At 39.2% G+C, this 16,047-nt stretch overlaps 1 protein-coding gene and 1 pseudogene across 7 annotated transcripts; both read left to right on the top strand.

The window, feature by feature from the left end:
* The first annotated feature begins 508 nt into the window (after positions 1-508).
* LOC103715136 (uncharacterized) lies at positions 509-4,994 on the top strand. 5 transcript variants are annotated; one of them, XM_088704587.1, is made up of 7 exons: positions 509-1,321; positions 2,949-3,112; positions 3,255-3,324; positions 3,467-3,572; positions 3,725-3,823; positions 3,907-4,023; positions 4,305-4,994. In XM_088704587.1, exons 2-7 carry the CDS (start codon positions 2,971-2,973, stop codon positions 4,704-4,706), a joined length of 936 nt encoding a protein of 311 aa, XP_088560713.1. In that variant the 5' UTR covers positions 509-1,321; positions 2,949-2,970; the 3' UTR covers positions 4,707-4,994. The 5 variants fall into 5 exon arrangements, with proteins under 5 accessions (XP_088560713.1, XP_008800892.2, XP_088560712.1 ...); XM_008802670.5 differs by having other exon boundaries at positions 2,946-3,112; positions 3,907-4,020; XM_088704586.1 differs by having other exon boundaries at positions 2,946-3,112.
* Positions 4,995-13,403: 8,409 nt separating this feature from the next.
* Positions 13,404-15,730, top strand: LOC103715135 (protein MIZU-KUSSEI 1 pseudogene; annotated as a pseudogene). Of its 2 annotated transcripts, none has more exons than XR_015968897.1 (2): positions 13,404-14,943; positions 15,021-15,730. The product of XR_015968897.1 is annotated as a protein MIZU-KUSSEI 1 pseudogene, transcript variant X2 (transcript). The 2 variants fall into 2 exon arrangements; XR_015968896.1 differs by having other exon boundaries at positions 13,408-14,953.
* Positions 15,731-16,047: the final 317 nt, after the last annotated feature.

Raw genomic sequence — 16,047 nt, 5'->3', positions numbered from 1 at the left:
TACCTTGAGCTGCGTCATGGGCCCAGAAGGCTTTGCAGCCTTCAAGGAAGCCATTTCCTCGGACACGAGCGAAGGCTAAGAAGCTTAGAAGTAGGTGGTGCTTGGCTTGGGTACTTCGAAGTTGCCAGGGGGATGGTATTTATAGCAGAGGCTTGGTACTACAAACCATGGAATTAGATGCAAAATCCAAGAACAAAGCTGGCTTTCAAATTGGAGCATGATGGAATGGAATGTCGACTTGCCATTGGATGCTTTTCCATGGAATTAGATGCATTTCAGCACTAGAAGCGTATCTTGATTTGATGTTGTATATGGTTTGGACACGATTTCATGACACAGAGACATTGAAGGATGCTTTCGCATTGAATCCACTCGGGAAGCCAGAGAGGAATACAAAAAAAGTTACTCATGGATGCAGATTCCAAAAGCCATATTATGCGAGGGCATCAATTTGATAATGCTTAATAAAACCATGCTTAATGGTTGCTCTTGGCACTTTGTTCGACCGCCCCAAAAGCTTGGCCCAACAAAGAGAATGATAGAAACTTCGGTTGTCTCTTCTATGTTTCAGCTGTCGAGAGCATTCTTTGTAAATTTTTGTATCTCTGCTTTCTTGGCATGCTTTTGTATTTTAGATTTAGTGATATTCTTGTTCGATTCTAAGTAAGAGTTGCATGAGTAATTCGATCCTAACAATCACTAGTCATCATGTTCCAAAATTTAGGACTCAAATTCTAATCAGTAAGATGATAGGAGAAAGTACTTTCCAAGTGACCAAACTACAAGATTGTTTGCTGATACACTTTTCATAACCATGTACCTGTTAATATTTTAGTTTTTCAATTGACCTTGAAACAGTTATGGAATGTCGATAAACCATATTGTGGATTATTTTTTTTCCCTTTGAGATTAAAAAATGCATCGTACCACCGTAACATTATTTCCCATTATTTTTGGTTCATCAATTATTTTAACATTAAAATTTGAAAACTTGCTTTTTGAGATATACAAGTGTCGTTATGGACCTATGGTCATTATAATGGTTAATAACGGTTTATATATATATATATATTGTCAAGAGGAGAGCGAGCAAGCGAGGGATCACAAAACGGCAATTGGGAGTGGGCTCATTTGTGTATCCACATCGGCCCGGCCCATCTCGAGTCCGCGGCTTTCCCGCTTCCGAACCCCAAAATCCGAAACCTAGCGCAGGCGGGCGAGCGAACGAGCATGGGGTCGAGATAAGAGGAAAAGAGGGAGTGAGTTCTTCCCATAAACTTCTCCAGCTCCTGAGGGGCTCCTCGAAAAAGCGACAGAAGAGGTAGGCCTTCTCTCTTTATTTGCTATTTGCGAAGGCAACCGATTTCCTTCTCGGTGATCTGTTCTTGATGAGCTTCTCTTTTCCTTTTCCCCCTTAAAAAATCTTTTCCTTTCCTATTTTCCTAGCAAGATTTTGGTTTCGAAATCTTGATCCGGTGCTGAGCTGCTCCGTGAATTTTATTTCTAGGGTTTTCCGATCATACAATGATCTGAAAAGGGTTTTGGTTCTGAGTTCTGTGTCTGCATTCCCTCGGATTTTTTTTCTTCTATATTATCGAAAACTCCGGATTTGTAAAGAATGAAAAGAATTTGACAAAAAATAGTGAAAAAAAAGAAGATATAGAAAAAATGATGTGGGATTAATAGCGCATCATTCACCCAAATCGGTATTATCTTCGGATTTGATAGCCATCAGTGCAGTCTAAATGGCTACTACATTGATTTCGCGAAATAATGAAGATAAATATGCTGAAGTTGAATGGAATGGATAATTCATCAAGGCAAAACCACGTATCAATAACATAAATATCTGAAATTGTGTTTTTTTGGAAGTATAAATATATGAAATTGTAGATTGAAAGTAGTGTCACCGATTGAACTACCCTTTATTTTCGCTTTTATTCCTTCTTTCGAAGCAATGTTTTTGGATGAAGCTAATTTTATTTGGTTGAGAACAGGCTTAAGCATGGCTTTAACTAGTATTTGACAAATTCCCACTTTGCGTTAGTTTCATACACAGAAAAATTTAAGTGTTCTGGACAAAAGAATATTACATTTTAGAGGAAATTTCAAGGCATAATTTGGTCAAAAATACATATTGAAAGATTCCAGTACCAAAAGGTTCCAGTTAAGATACCAAATGGTATTTATTCGAATAAAAAAAACAGAGAAAAAGATAGCCAATGGCAAGTAAGTTGTTCCAAAAACGATGGACTGTTTGGATCACATCCTCTTCAATAAAAAAAAATGATCATGTCCGAGTTTGTGGGGATTAAATTTTCGGTATATTCTATTTAAAGTAGTTATGAAACATTCCCTTTAGGTGCAGACTAAGATTAATGGATAATTTCCCATCCACTTGAACTGTGCAATGATGCTTCTATAACTTGAAGAATGTAAGTTTCAGTGACTTCCAAAAAGGAAAATAATTGCAGTATACCACCAAAATTTGTTGCATCAGATTGTTAATGAAAATGTTGTTTTCACTAATTGCATTGCAAGCCAGAGTTAGTGTTCATGTCGTCATCTTAAATTGCCACCAATCTCTAAATTGCAGTTTTATGTCCTTTAAGTCAATGCAGGACTCATTGAAAATGTTATATTCCCCTCTTTACACAACTGAAAATTTCACATAGCTTGTACTTTGTCCCACATTTGTCAAATAATGCAGGATTCCTCTGTGATGATCACTGCTAGTGTCCATAAAACACCTGTAACTTTATGTTTGGCTCGTAATATATCTGACGAAAGTTTTCTGCAAGGATATACCTTTTTGTAGAAAATGCATTACAGTCTAAGGATTGGAATTCTGCAACTTATTCCATATTATGCAGAGAAGATATTTCATATTTTTTAAAAACTTCGTTGTGCGCTTTTGGGCAATGGATTAATAATTGGAGATGCAGTAGTGCTGTACCTGATTCTGGACGAATGGCTCAAGCTGCAAGGCTGAATCTCAGAATGCAGAAGGAGCTCAAGCTCTTAACAACTGACCCACCTCCTGGGGTCTCCCTTCCTCAAATTTCAGCTAATGAGAACCTTTCATCTTCCTCTTTGTCAAGCTTCGAGGCCCGTAAGTTTCTTCTATCTTTCTCCTCCAAATCCATGGTTTTCCCCAGTTCCCTTGAAACATTTTTGAATGAATTTCTTTCTCAAAACGTGTTTGCAAATGCATCCATTGCCACATAGCTGACTTTATCAATTGATGCTTACAGGGATTGAAGGACCTGAAGGAACTGTCTACTCTAAAGGGGTTTTTACTCTCAAGATACAAATTCCTGAAAGGTTTTTAGTCTAATTTGTCTTTATTAAATAATGGATTTTATTTTTTTTATGAAGTTTTCCTTTACCTATCCTCCCTCTATTTTGTTTTTGTTTTAATTTAAGCATACGAATTAGCCACCATTTTTAACATTTCAAAATGCAGATATCCTTTCCAACCACCAAATGTGACTTTTGTTACACCCATTTACCATCCCAATATAGATAATGGAGGCCGGATCTGCCTTGATATCCTCAATTTGCCACCAAAGGTACATTGCGGAATACTCTATATCACTTACATGTTTTGAAGTTGCAAATATCTCTTTATTTTAATGATTTGGCGTATTGACTTCTGTCATGTTACTCGTCCATGCATGACATCCACCATATATGAAACATGTCCATGCATATGTCATTCTAGGGAGCATGGCAACCATCCCTGAACATTTCAACAGTTTTAACAAGTATTGGCTTGTTATTGAGTGAGCCCAACCCAGATGATGGCCTCATGGCTGAAACTGTAAGTATATTTACATGCTAGAGAGGAATGCAACAAAACCAATATAGTGACACTCTACAATTTGCCTTCTTGTTGGTGTGCAGAGCAGGGAGTACAAATACAACAGACAAGCTTTTGACCAAAAAGCCCGATTCTGGGCTGAGAAGTATGCAAATCAAGGAACTAGTGGAAGGATCAATACTTGTGGCATGTCCATGGTAGTAAGAAACCATAATTGGCTTTCATATTGATTTCTGCTCTCGTGTTCCAAGCAAATTATAATTTGGAGTCTGAAAAGCTCCAGCTAAATTGGATATCCCTATGTAGGCTTTTCAAGAGACTACATCAATCTGGGACTTCGAAAGTCCTTATTAGGGGCCAATGTCTTCCAGTCATCCTTGACAGACATCATCTAAAATTATTGAATATTGTTGTGGAAAACAGGAGAGTAAGTTCTGGCTTTATTTTTGCAAGATTGACTCTTTAAAGTTTTCTTTTGCAGCCAAAGATGGAAGTTGAGAGGACAGAGGTCTTTACAGAAGATGTAGCCAATGAGAATGAGGGGGGCCAGAAGAGACTTCGGTTGACTGGTGAAAAGTTCTCACTAAAATCAAGAACATCAGTTAAAGAGAACCAAAATGATAAGGGGAATGTGGCACCTCCTCGACGACTATCAATATCAAGCTCTCAAAATTCTCTTGTGGGCTCATCTAATGCTTCAGTGTCCCCACATGCTACAACAATTCATACTTGTCACAATGCTGAGAAGGCTTTGAATGTAAATCACCAGCAGATGAAGGAAGGCCCAAAGATCGTGGAGACAATTATTGTTGCAGATAGTGAAGAGAGTGATGATGAGGGTGGCAGACATTCAAGATCAAGACTGTCTCTTAAGCGGAAGTAAATAGCAGGAAAATGGAGTGACCGACCAGAGAAATTTCAATTAGGTCCATGATTTTCCACTGGGACTGGTGCTGTCCTCTAAATATCAAGTCACACATGTACAAACTCTGGAATTTTTCATTCTGTTCAGTCTGGTTACTATCTGTTTTTTGCTAAAGATCAATGATCACAATGTGAAAAAATTGAGACTAGCTATAGACTTCAGAGACATGATATGGATCAGAAATTTCTTGTATTCTGGAGTCGTTGACAGGTTGCCTTGTTATACAGTCCTAAATGATTCATGTCATGTCCTTGAGCTTGGAATTTTTCGCCATCTGTCATTTTGCATGAATTTATAAATGTCATGTTCTTAAACATGCTGACAACGGAGGTATCTTGAGATCTTTAAACTACCAAAATCTGTTTTAGCTTTTTCATGGTCCAGCAAGAATTTAATAGCTTCCCAGATCTCCATTCTCTGGTTTTGTAGTCATGAATAGTTCTTATCAACACCCTGTTAGTGAAACTTCTCTTATCCTATCATCCTATGCTCCACCTGTTACAGAAATCGTCAATGTCTGGATTTACCTCAGCCCTCTGTCTATTGAGCTTATCTTTTTTCATTCATCAAGGGAAATTGTGCAATGTCGCAAACTCCAATGCTGAAAGCTGGAATGGATTGAAACCAAGGCTAACTTTGTAGGTTTGGGTGTGAGCCCGCAAATAGTCTCACTGAGATGTGAGTTATTTGTGCTGACTTTTGTCAATTATTTTTCTCTCCATGTCAAACTAAGGGTTTATTTGGATATTCCCACAAAATTGGACTGAAATTATTGCAAAAATTTGGCCTATTGGCTCATCTAGCTAGCATCTTCAAAAAGGCTTACTCAAATCCAAGCCCTTGTGCTGTAGGAAGGAAAAAAAGAACCATGAAGGTTTTCTTTTTCTTTCCACAGGAATTGGGTTGGAAGGTGTTTGGTCGATAAGCTAGCCATGCTTGAATGGGTGGCTCGATCCACGAATCTTGCAGGTTTCAGCTCTATGGTGTATATTGTAGTAGGCCTTAAGATTTTACAAGTTTTTAGAAGAGATGGAAATGTTAACAAGATTAAATTCTAATGAATTTTATGTATATTTCTTTCAAAAAAGAGCTCTTTGTGTGTATGTATATGTATATATGTATAGATAATTTTTTATATAAGTTTTTTTGACTCAAATTTTTACAGACATTTGGATTACTATATTTGACACTTTGAAAATACTTTTTTTGCTTGTTTCCATGCAAAACCACCAAAATTATGCATATGTAACCAATGTAATTTCATTTTATTATTTCTCTCCATGGTTTTTAAATAATTTTTCAAGGGTGTTCAGATCAGAACTCATTTAAACTAGAAAAGAATAAATCAAGATTAGATCCCTGATTTGATGTAAATTAACTTAATTAATCAAATATATTATTTGTGGCTCTGGATAATCGTAAATTTTCTATGTAATTATTTGGTTCATGACATGCAATGCATGTATTTAGATATATTTTATTTTCTTAGTTAATTTAAACATCACATCTTCGAGTATACATTTTGGTGGTAGAGTCTGCTTGTTGGGTCACCGGACAACTCAACGAAACTGCATTAGGTTAAACCAAATCTTCGACCATTGACTTGGTGAAGGTCAGCCTCGGCATTGCCTGTCCAACCTCTCTCAGTTGACGTTTTTAATATTTTCAATTACGGGGCCGGACCCAGAAACCCAATGAAGAAAACCAAAGCCCACCCCCCAATTCAATTAGACACATGCCATGTCTTCACACACGCACACAGCGAAGCGCGCACAGAGAGAGAGAGAGAGAGAGAGAGAGAGGAGAAGTGGCTCTTGTATTTGAGCAACGAGACTTTGGTCCGCCAATGGCACAGATCACTCAGCTTTTAAGCTAGGGAAGGTTCCATGTTTGATCCGGAAATGCTAAGGTCGGCCGGAACAAAGGTGACGGCGAATCAACCAAGAATTGAGGAGCAGTGTTAGGACGCCGATGAATCAACTCCGCAGCTTTGGAAGGTGAGTACAACTTGTAAGAAAGTGTGCTTGCCGAAAAAAATTTGGTGGGGACTCTGATGCTTAAGTCATTCACTCTGATCAAGGCTGAGGTCGGAAAGATCGGAATAATCTGAGGTCAGGATGGCTAATATTTTCTTTATCGATGCTTTGCCTAGCTACCATTATTCAAGAAAAAAGGGAGGGAGGCTGCATGCCTTGGTATAGATTAAAGAATGGACCATACCTAATTGTAGTATCTACACGAATTGGCAAAGTTTCAGTGGCCTCAAAATACCTGGTCTAATTCTCTTCTTGCGTGTGCATTCTGGAGAAGAATAAGAAAAAGAATATTAGCATCTCTTTGTTGGTTTCTTTTCCACCTTCCTCTTTTATCCACTTCTTAGATTGCCAGTTATAGTCACTTATGCAGCCTTCCTTTTCCCTTTATCTCACATACTTGTTTTATTCATTGGATAAAGTACATTAAAAAAAAAATATGAGAGGTTGTTTTAATAAATCTTAGTATACTTTCTAGTTTTAATATTGAGTTACACTCTCTAATAAATAGAAGCAGATGTTGAAGTCAGGAAGAAACAAAAAAAACGTGAAGCATGATCAAAATAAATGAGTCAATTCTAAAATACCAATGTACATTTTTTTATTGGCAGGATATTAAAATACCAACTTACAATCCTCACTGAGAAGATCATATCTTACCAGTTTCAAAATAATCCAATTCACCGTGCTTTTGCTGTCCACTCTAATTTAAACCTCTAGTATTTTTCAAATTTACTAAATATCTTTCAATAAAAAAACTCCAAAGAAACAAATAGATAGTGCTTTTTTTTTAAAAAAAATTTGTACTATCCAAAATACTTCAAAGTGCTCCACTATAAATGAGGCAATCCAATCTACATCACTATTTGGCAGCAGATATGCCTTATCATAGAGAGAAACACTCTCTCCCTCGAGCACCTTCCGGAATTAGAGCAAATGATTGCACTATCAAGTTTTCGTCCATGAAAGTATCATGATGTTTTTACCCTTCAAATGGACTCGTACATTAAGATGACATCCAAAAATTTAACAGCACAGTATCTAAAAACTATGTGATCCCTCCCCCCTGCATAATTTTAACCTGAATAAAAACAAATATATATGAAATGCCGCTTTCTACCCCAAAAAAAGGAAAAAGAAAAGAAAAGAAGTGCTAAAAAGTGCTTTTCATCTTTTTTAAATTCCGACGTATCCCGAGGATGGGTTCAGGTGCCAAAAGTTTCTTGAGTTCTTTGACTGAGTAAACCTGGATAGAGATGAAAAAGAGGGCTTTATTCACGGTTTCTTTGGGAAGCGAAGAGCCCCAAAAGTGGAGGGCAACTTTGGAGAGGGTGAGGAACTGAGCGAAGAGGAATGCTAAAATCGAGAAAACAGATGGACTGCAGCAACATCAGGAATTACGGGAAAACTGATAAACCATAGGTGGGGTGGGGCCATGGCTCAGGTGGGGTCCGCCTAAAGCTCCACCCCTGGTCATACATTGATTTCATGTTGAAATAGGACCGTTTTGGGAAAGCAAAAACGAATCTAACGCATGTGGTTCATGGTAGTTTTCCCTTTTCCAACTCTTCTTATTTACTTATTACTTATAGATTCATTCTAGTGAAGCCATCTTGACATTGTTCTGAACAGATGTGTTAACATTTTCTGCGTTCTTTCAGCAATGTGGTCACCAAGATTTAGTCATTAAAGTATTACTGATAATTTGCAGTATGTTGTCCCAAGTGATCAGCCTGTTTTTTGGGTTGCAATCAAGAGTTCATAGAGATATAAATTATTTCAAGAAAATCTAACAATTAATGTAGTCTGATAATCAAAAACTTTAATAGTAAGAACGACAGTTAATATTTTTGTCTGAGCACCTACCTGGAACAAATCAGAGATTCTTTACCAAACAAACATTATCAAGAACAAGTAGCAGGTCGCAATAGAGAGGCAATATAAAGTCCTTGGATTGATTTTTGGTATTTCATAAATTTAATTAGTAGCATGAAATGATGGACTATATTGATGCATACTCATCTTAAATATGCAATTTGTTGGTTTTTGGATTAACAGGTATCAGATGCCTCCCCCTAATGCTCCTGATGCTTTGCTACATGAGCATGGACGCTCCTCATCATCAATTCATGGCCCTCAGCGTGGTAAAGAGATTGATAACTAATAATATATCGGTTAAAAAAATTATTATATCATTGTTCACTCGTTACTTTATTTTTGTTCTGCAGGTGGCTGAATATGTAAGTTTAATTGTGATGATTTCCTCTCTCTTTATTAGCATTGGATGTGACTTGTGAGGCCAGCTGTGATGTAATTTTTGTTTTCTCAGGGCAATTGAGCAGCGTCTCGTACTGTATATGAATTGTTACGTGGATTGTTCCATGTCAGACTTGGGTTCAACATCTTTCTTTCTTTTTACCTGTGTAACTTGGTGCTGAATTCAACTGCATTCCAAGTTGTCATGACTTTTGGATATTGATCAATTTATGATGTGTTTTTGTATTGGTGCATAGATTGAGTATATAAATAATAATTGACCTTGCATTTGAGATTTGCAGGTTAATTTTATTTTGGTTATTCATGATGAAATATAAGTATATAATGCATGCAATTCAAAAGCTAGCACAACCTATGCTAGCCGTCAACATTATCGGTAATAGAATGTTAAAGGTAATACTTATTTCAACTCCTCTATAAAATAGATATTTATACTCGTAGTTAAAATCATTGCACCCGTCATTCACTGAGAACCTCTTTAGTTCTCTAAGTATCGTCTTAACTTAGGCATCGAAAAATACGTTTCAGTAAAAAAAAATTTTCATCTTTGCTGTTTAAGATCAGATCTCGGTTGCGCACCAAGATCCCGAACATAACCATCCATTTCAAACTGCAGCTTTGTACGATCCAAACAGCTCATCGCCGAGCCCTCCGGTATCTCTCTCACTCGACATCTAGGTCAAGCTAGTACTCAATGGCAGCAGCACCAAAGTTCAACGAGTCACGGTTGCTGGCTGCACTGTATAGTATTAATATTATTTAACAGTATTTTATTTAAATATAGCAGCAATTGTATTGTAAAATGTCAGTAAACCTCGCGATAATAGTCTAGAATTGGCTTGAAATGTTATCCATATCAATGGTTGCCTAAACCACAGCAAAACAAAACTGCCAGAGAAAGTTTTGCAACCAAGCGGTCGTATCCTCCGCTATATTAATTCAATTCTTATTATTTTTTAGTATTTAAATTTAATTCCGGCTCCAATTTTGATAATGAACTGAATATAGCGGAGGATAAGACCATTTGAATTTTCATTCCAATGTTATTTTGATTTTGATTTCGATTTCAGTGGCGAACCGAACACGACCAAAAATATATCTTCACCTGTAAGCTGATGAATATGTATAATTTTCTCAGCAATTTGTTCTGACTACGGCTGAGATATGTACAGTCAGTATCTCGTCCATTTAGTACCACTGTCTTACTATGTCTCTCGCATTATCAAATTTCTCTGTTTTGATAAGAACTTTAAGGACAACATGCTGAGGATATGTTTGGAGGGCTCAGACAAGTTATGATCTCTCCTGCTTTTGGCTGCAGTCCAGTTTCAGCAACCTGTCATTTGCTTCCAAATTCTTATTTTCTCTACTGTTTAACTTTTATATGTATGTTTCTTGCATCATGCTCCGGTCATTGTTCACGCCTGGTTGAACAACTTCTGAACCTTGCTGCATCGAACTGCTTTATGCACTGTTTCTTGATCATAGAGAGCTGGAAACACTGCTTTATCTTCTTTTGGCATATTTTTTTAAAAAAAAACCTTTAAGTACAGCAGCACTGCAAGATCACTAAAAGGCCATGTCTTTTGATTTCAATCTCTGAGACTTCGACTTATGTATTGTTTACGATGTATGACAGGGTCTCTCAACATTAGAAATGAAGAGTCTAACTCAAATTGCTAGCATAATTTTAAAAATCACACAATAACCTGTATAAGTCGATGATAGTTTTTTTATTAGCACGATCTTTATCGGTCAGTATTTTTTTTTTATTAGCATGATCTTATATAAGTCTATATTATTTTTCTATATGAATCTGTACGTGAGTAAATATAACCTCCGAGATGTACCGAATGTGATGGAATAAAGAAATAAAATAATTTTTTCCTTTCTCGTTTTCTCTTCTTCTGCAAATATTTTAACATTGTATCAAAGCCACCGATCACCTGATCTGTTGCCACCATGTCTTATGCCTTTGTTGTAGCCGTACTTGCCATGTCTAGAAGCTTTGATGACCCTTATTATCAATCTATCGATCTCTATTCCTAGGTGAATTAACACACGAAGATTTTCTATTTTTCGATAGATCTACAGATCCTTTGTTTTTCCACTGATCCTTTATTTTCTTGTGAATCAACATTCAAAAATTTAATATTCCTTAGTAGATCGGTGGATTAATACTCGAAGATTCTTTGTTTTCTAATGGATTCGTAGCTCCTCTCTACTGTTTTTCTTTCCTGCTTCAGATTTTTCATTTTCTCTCCTCACCGTCGCTTAGTTTCTTTCTCTCTATCTTCGATTTTATTTGTTACCTCTAGCTCCTTCACTATCTAGCTCAAGGTCCTCTTGTTCCTCTTTTATGGTGCCTCCATCTACAAGGGTAGTCGACCTTTAGTTGCCTTCTCTCAAAGCTTTATCCTTACTGCAACTGTTATCTTCTATATGCCTTCTTGCTGCCATATTATCAGACAAGTCAATCAGCCAATTGCTCCTCTTTCATGATAACTCCGTCTACGAGGATCGTCGACCTTCAGTTGTCTTCTTTTTAAGCTTTGTTCTCACTACAACTATCATCTTCTATGTGTCTTCTTGCTACTACATCATCAAACAAGTCAATCAACCAAATCGGCAAAACACGTGCACGTCAGTCTGTCGCATTAGTCGGACACATTGATAAACACGCTGGTTTGCTTTGTTAGTCAGTCATATCAATAGATACATTAGTCTACCTCATCGGTTAGCTACGTCAGTATTACCAAATATATCAGTTTGCTGCATTAGCTTTCTGATATGTCGTATCAGTTTATAAGCTGCTATGTCAGCTTCTGTTCTACCATATCAAATTCTGCATTATCACATCACCTTGACACATGAGTTTTTCATATCAGCTTCTGAGTTATTATGTCGACTCCTAATCTGCTATATCAACTTTTGAGCTGCTATAACAGCTCGTGTTCTGCTACATCGGGCTCTGTAATACCATGTCAGCTTTTAATCTACGACCACGTCAGCCTCTGAGCTGCTACATTAGCTCCTACTCTATAACGTTAGCTTATGAGCTGCTACTTTATAAGCTTCTGATCCAGTACATTAGTTTCTGAGTACATTCTTGATCTGGTTTTCAAACAATTGACACCTATAGTACCATCTTTCATTTGAAGAAGGATGTTAGCATAATTTAGGTATCACGTAACAACATGTATCAGCTCATAATTATTTTTTTTATTAACATAATCCTATATCGGCTTATATTATTTTATTTGATATAATATATAACTCCTGAGATATACCAAATATGATGGAACAAAAAAATAAAATTATTTTTCTCTTTCTCTTTTTCTCGTGTTTTTCTTCTTCTACAAATATTTTAACACAAATCAAAATAGAACTCTTATTTCTTACATAATCTCAATGTGTATTTATTTATTTTTAAATCTTTGATGTCATGTGCAGGGCTAAGCTTAAGATGAGGCTGGATATGCCAACTAGTAGGCCAAAATAAATGAACATGGTGTGCTGGAACGACCAGCGAAGAGGACAAACGAGTTTTCATGAACCAATGTACCTTTGCCTGCTTGAACCATTCCAATCCTAAATTAAAACAACCATCAAAATCCCTGAGGTGGTGCTGCCAAGATTGCCGGTGGTTCACGGCTTCAGCAATACAGATGGCTTCCTAGCTAATTACAAGCAGATTCCACAAAAAAATCCAAGTTTGGTGAGGCCAGACTTCATTAAAAGGAGGAATCCTTGTCTCTTGAAATTTCAAATGGTTTCCCTCACAGAGCCCCTTTCATACTTTTTTAGCCTGGCTCTCCATGTAGCACCCTGATATCACAGACTGATATATAGCAAGCATTAGACGCAAAGGATTCCTGTCCCATGTAACACAGGAGTCCAGGTAAAATCACAGAAAGTATACGGTCGAGGATGTAAAAAAACACATAAAATAGCCTCGCAGGTACCAGGATGCATGTAGAACCCCTTTGCGTACCCTGCTGATTTCTCTACATGCCACCAGTTGGAATTTTATCTGCTTTCACTCATGTCTGCTAATTTCAATCTTAGCGCAAGTTTTCGTTGATCAATTAACAGAACAACATTTAGCTGTACCTGTGTTCGTCATGAAACGATCGATCCTATATTTTTCTTTTCCAGTTGTTGCAGATCGCCTTACTGCTCATTTGTTTTAGGCCGAGGTCATTGTCAACTGGAGAATCTAGTTAGGTCACCTAAATCTCCTTACGTTACAGTCCACTACGAGAAACTAATCATGTCTTGCATGACATTTAGCATGCACAGAGATAGTTAAACCTCAGAAGCGTTCCCAAATTCAAAACCAAACCTTGAACCAGAAGCCCCTGAAGAATTTAGAGCTTCGTAGGTGAGGTAGGATTCAATGCGTGGATACGACTGACATATTATAGGCGTGTGTTGGGCTTAAGAAAAACTCCATTGGAACCCCGGGACCATCAGCCGACCCCTATCAAATCAGATAGCAGTTCGGAAGGAAGACCAGTAGCTGCGGTGTTTGTCTCCCATAGGTTGGTACGATTGTTGTGCCCATACCTGCAACTTAACTGTTGCCCATGCACCCCACCAGTCAAAGGTGGCCCTTTTACTTTCTCCCCATCCCAAGGTTCGCACACCAACGATCTCATCTCACGTTCGATCACCACTCTCTCTCTCTGTGTCGGGCAATCAGTGCTGCGTGTGCTTGTTTTTATTTTCTTTTACTGGTTGTAGGGAGTTTGGTGGGTCTGGTCACCGCCCTCTCGCTGTTGGTGTCCTCCAGCCATCCCCCGGTGCCTGAAGGACCGCCCCAGCGGCTGACAAAAAGGGACTAGAAGCTTGGAATAAATGAGCCCCAAGCGCAAAAGGAGACACAACAAGGGAATCTATCTCTAAATCTAATTCTCCCCATTGTCTTTACTCTTTGATCACGCAGCGCTAGCTCTCCGCGACGTTTCTTCTGTTTGTTTGTTTTTTTAAAACAAAATCTTCCTTTTGTTTCTTTTACTCTCCCTCCAGACTCCAGATGAGGACCATCATGGCAAGAAGCGCCCACGAGGCATCCTTCTCCTTCTCTAAGAGGCAGTTCCAATGGATTATTGGAAAGGGAAGCGCTTGTGAGGAGAAGAAGCACGCGGATGGGGAAGGAGAGGAAGAGTTTCTAGCTTTCTCCAACTCCTCGTCAGGTGTTTGTGATGTTAAGGCCGTGGCGGCGGCCGCTCCGCCGGCTGCAAGGAAGAGGGGAGCTTTCTCCGCTGCCGTGGCCGTCTCGAGGCTCCGGTCGGTGCTGACAGCGGCGATTGCCGGGAGGCGTCGGCCGGCAGGGCTCGGCCCTCGCGTCACGGGCACCCTCTTCGGGCACCGCAGGGGGCATGTCCACTTCGCATTCCAGGTGGACCCCCGGTCGTGCCCGGCGCTGCTCATCGAGCTCGCAACGCCGACGAGCGCGCTGGTGAGGGAGATGGCATCGGGGCTGGTGAGAATTGCCCTCGAGTGCGAGCGGAGGGGGTCCGGCGGCGGCCGGAGGGCGGGGGAGAAGCTGGTGGAGGAGCCTCTGTGGCGTGCTTACTGCAACGGAAAGAAGTGCGGGTATGCGGTGCGGCGCCAGTGCGGGCCGGCGGACTGGAGGGTGCTGCGGGCGGTCGAGCCGGTGTCGATGGGCGCCGGGGTGCTGCCGGGGGACGGCGGCCCCAACGGGGAGATGATGTACATGAGGGCGAGGTTCGAGCGGGTGGTGGGATCTAAAGACTCCGAGGCTTTCTACATGATGAACCCTGATAGCAATGGTGGCCCTGAGCTCAGTATCTACTTGCTCCGAGTTTGATTCCAAGGATTCCGATCCTATCATTCCCTGGCCATGGAAAAGGATTTAGGTTTGTTCCGGTAAGCATCGTATTTCCATTCTGCTGGTAATAATAAACTTGTTTTGATTTGGAGCTTGTTTTGTTAGATTTAGTGGAGAGGATGTTTTGTAGCAGTATAGCGGCGTACTACTGGTAACGCTTAAAATTTGCGGTTGGCTTCGAGGTTTGGTGACAGCATTGCGTACGTTCGGAGTATGTATGTATATTATAGTTGGCTGCGTATGCATGTATAGCTTTCTTTTAAGAATAGGAGGATCCCACGTAATGAATCCTCCTGCATGTAGTTTGATGGATACGTATTCCTAAATGGATGCCTCAGTCGTAATTTCTTTGTGTTATTTGGATGGATAACTTTTCCTAAATGATATTTTTTTCAGATTAAACGACTTTAATCAGGCTCCGATTTTTTTAAAAAAAAATCGGACGCGGACCATTTTGTTGTCAACTTTAGTCTTAATTTTTGCTGTATATTAGATTACCCGTCCTCCTTCGTCCAACGTTCCAGATTTAAAATAGAGGTGGACAGATAAAAGCCTAGACATAAACAAGCCGCGACATGGAGATGAATTGTCATTTCCAGTGGTCAAGGTCCCTGCAGTGAGTGAGATGACACAGGAGGCGGAGGTACTGAATATTTAATTCGATGGTATATGGATGGAACTTGGAAGTGATGTGTATATTATTATATTTATACAGGACGAGGCATGGAAAAGATGGGTTTTGGTGCATCTGCTTTATTTTAGTATGGTCCAGGCCAAAAAGAGGACATGTTTGGCTTACGAACAATAGGCAGCCAGGCCAACTATGATGGGTCGGTGCTGGATAATGGCCGTAGGGATGAAAGTGAGTTTCGTCATTAAAAATTCGAACTTTAGAATCGTGGCGGTGAAAGGATATCGGTTATTTAACCGCATAATTTTTAGAGCAGAACTGGAAGCTGTCTGGGTAGATCTCCAATACGTTCCATGTGTGCTCTTATTTTAGTCATTTTGGAGGATAACTCGGCTACGGTCATCAGCTGGATCCAGAGGGTCCGAAGGTTGGTGCTGCTGATCATCCCTTGATTCGTAATATCTAGATGATGATGAGGGATGAAGGGATGGTCCAGACGAA

This window comes from Phoenix dactylifera, chromosome 9, assembly GCF_051530095.1.
Source record: "Phoenix dactylifera cultivar Ajwa chromosome 9, Ajwa_hap1_PhDact_Kaust_v1.1, whole genome shotgun sequence".
Classification (NCBI taxonomy): domain Eukaryota; kingdom Viridiplantae; phylum Streptophyta; class Magnoliopsida; order Arecales; family Arecaceae; genus Phoenix; species Phoenix dactylifera.
The sequence above is the reverse complement of the archived record's forward strand: the minus strand, read 5'-3'. Positions and strand labels throughout refer to the sequence as shown.

Coding starts and splice junctions, on each gene's coding strand:
- LOC103715136 (XM_088704587.1), top strand. CDS start 2,971: ATGGCTCAAGCTGCAAGGCTGAATCTCAGAATGCAGAAGGAGCTCAAG. Junction 3,573..3,724: donor TCCTCAATTTGCCACCAAAG/GTACATTGCGGA, acceptor ATGTCATTCTAG/GGAGCATGGCAACCATCCCT. Junction 4,024..4,304: donor CTTGTGGCATGTCCATGGTA/GTAAGAAACCAT, acceptor TTTCTTTTGCAG/CCAAAGATGGAAGTTGAGAG.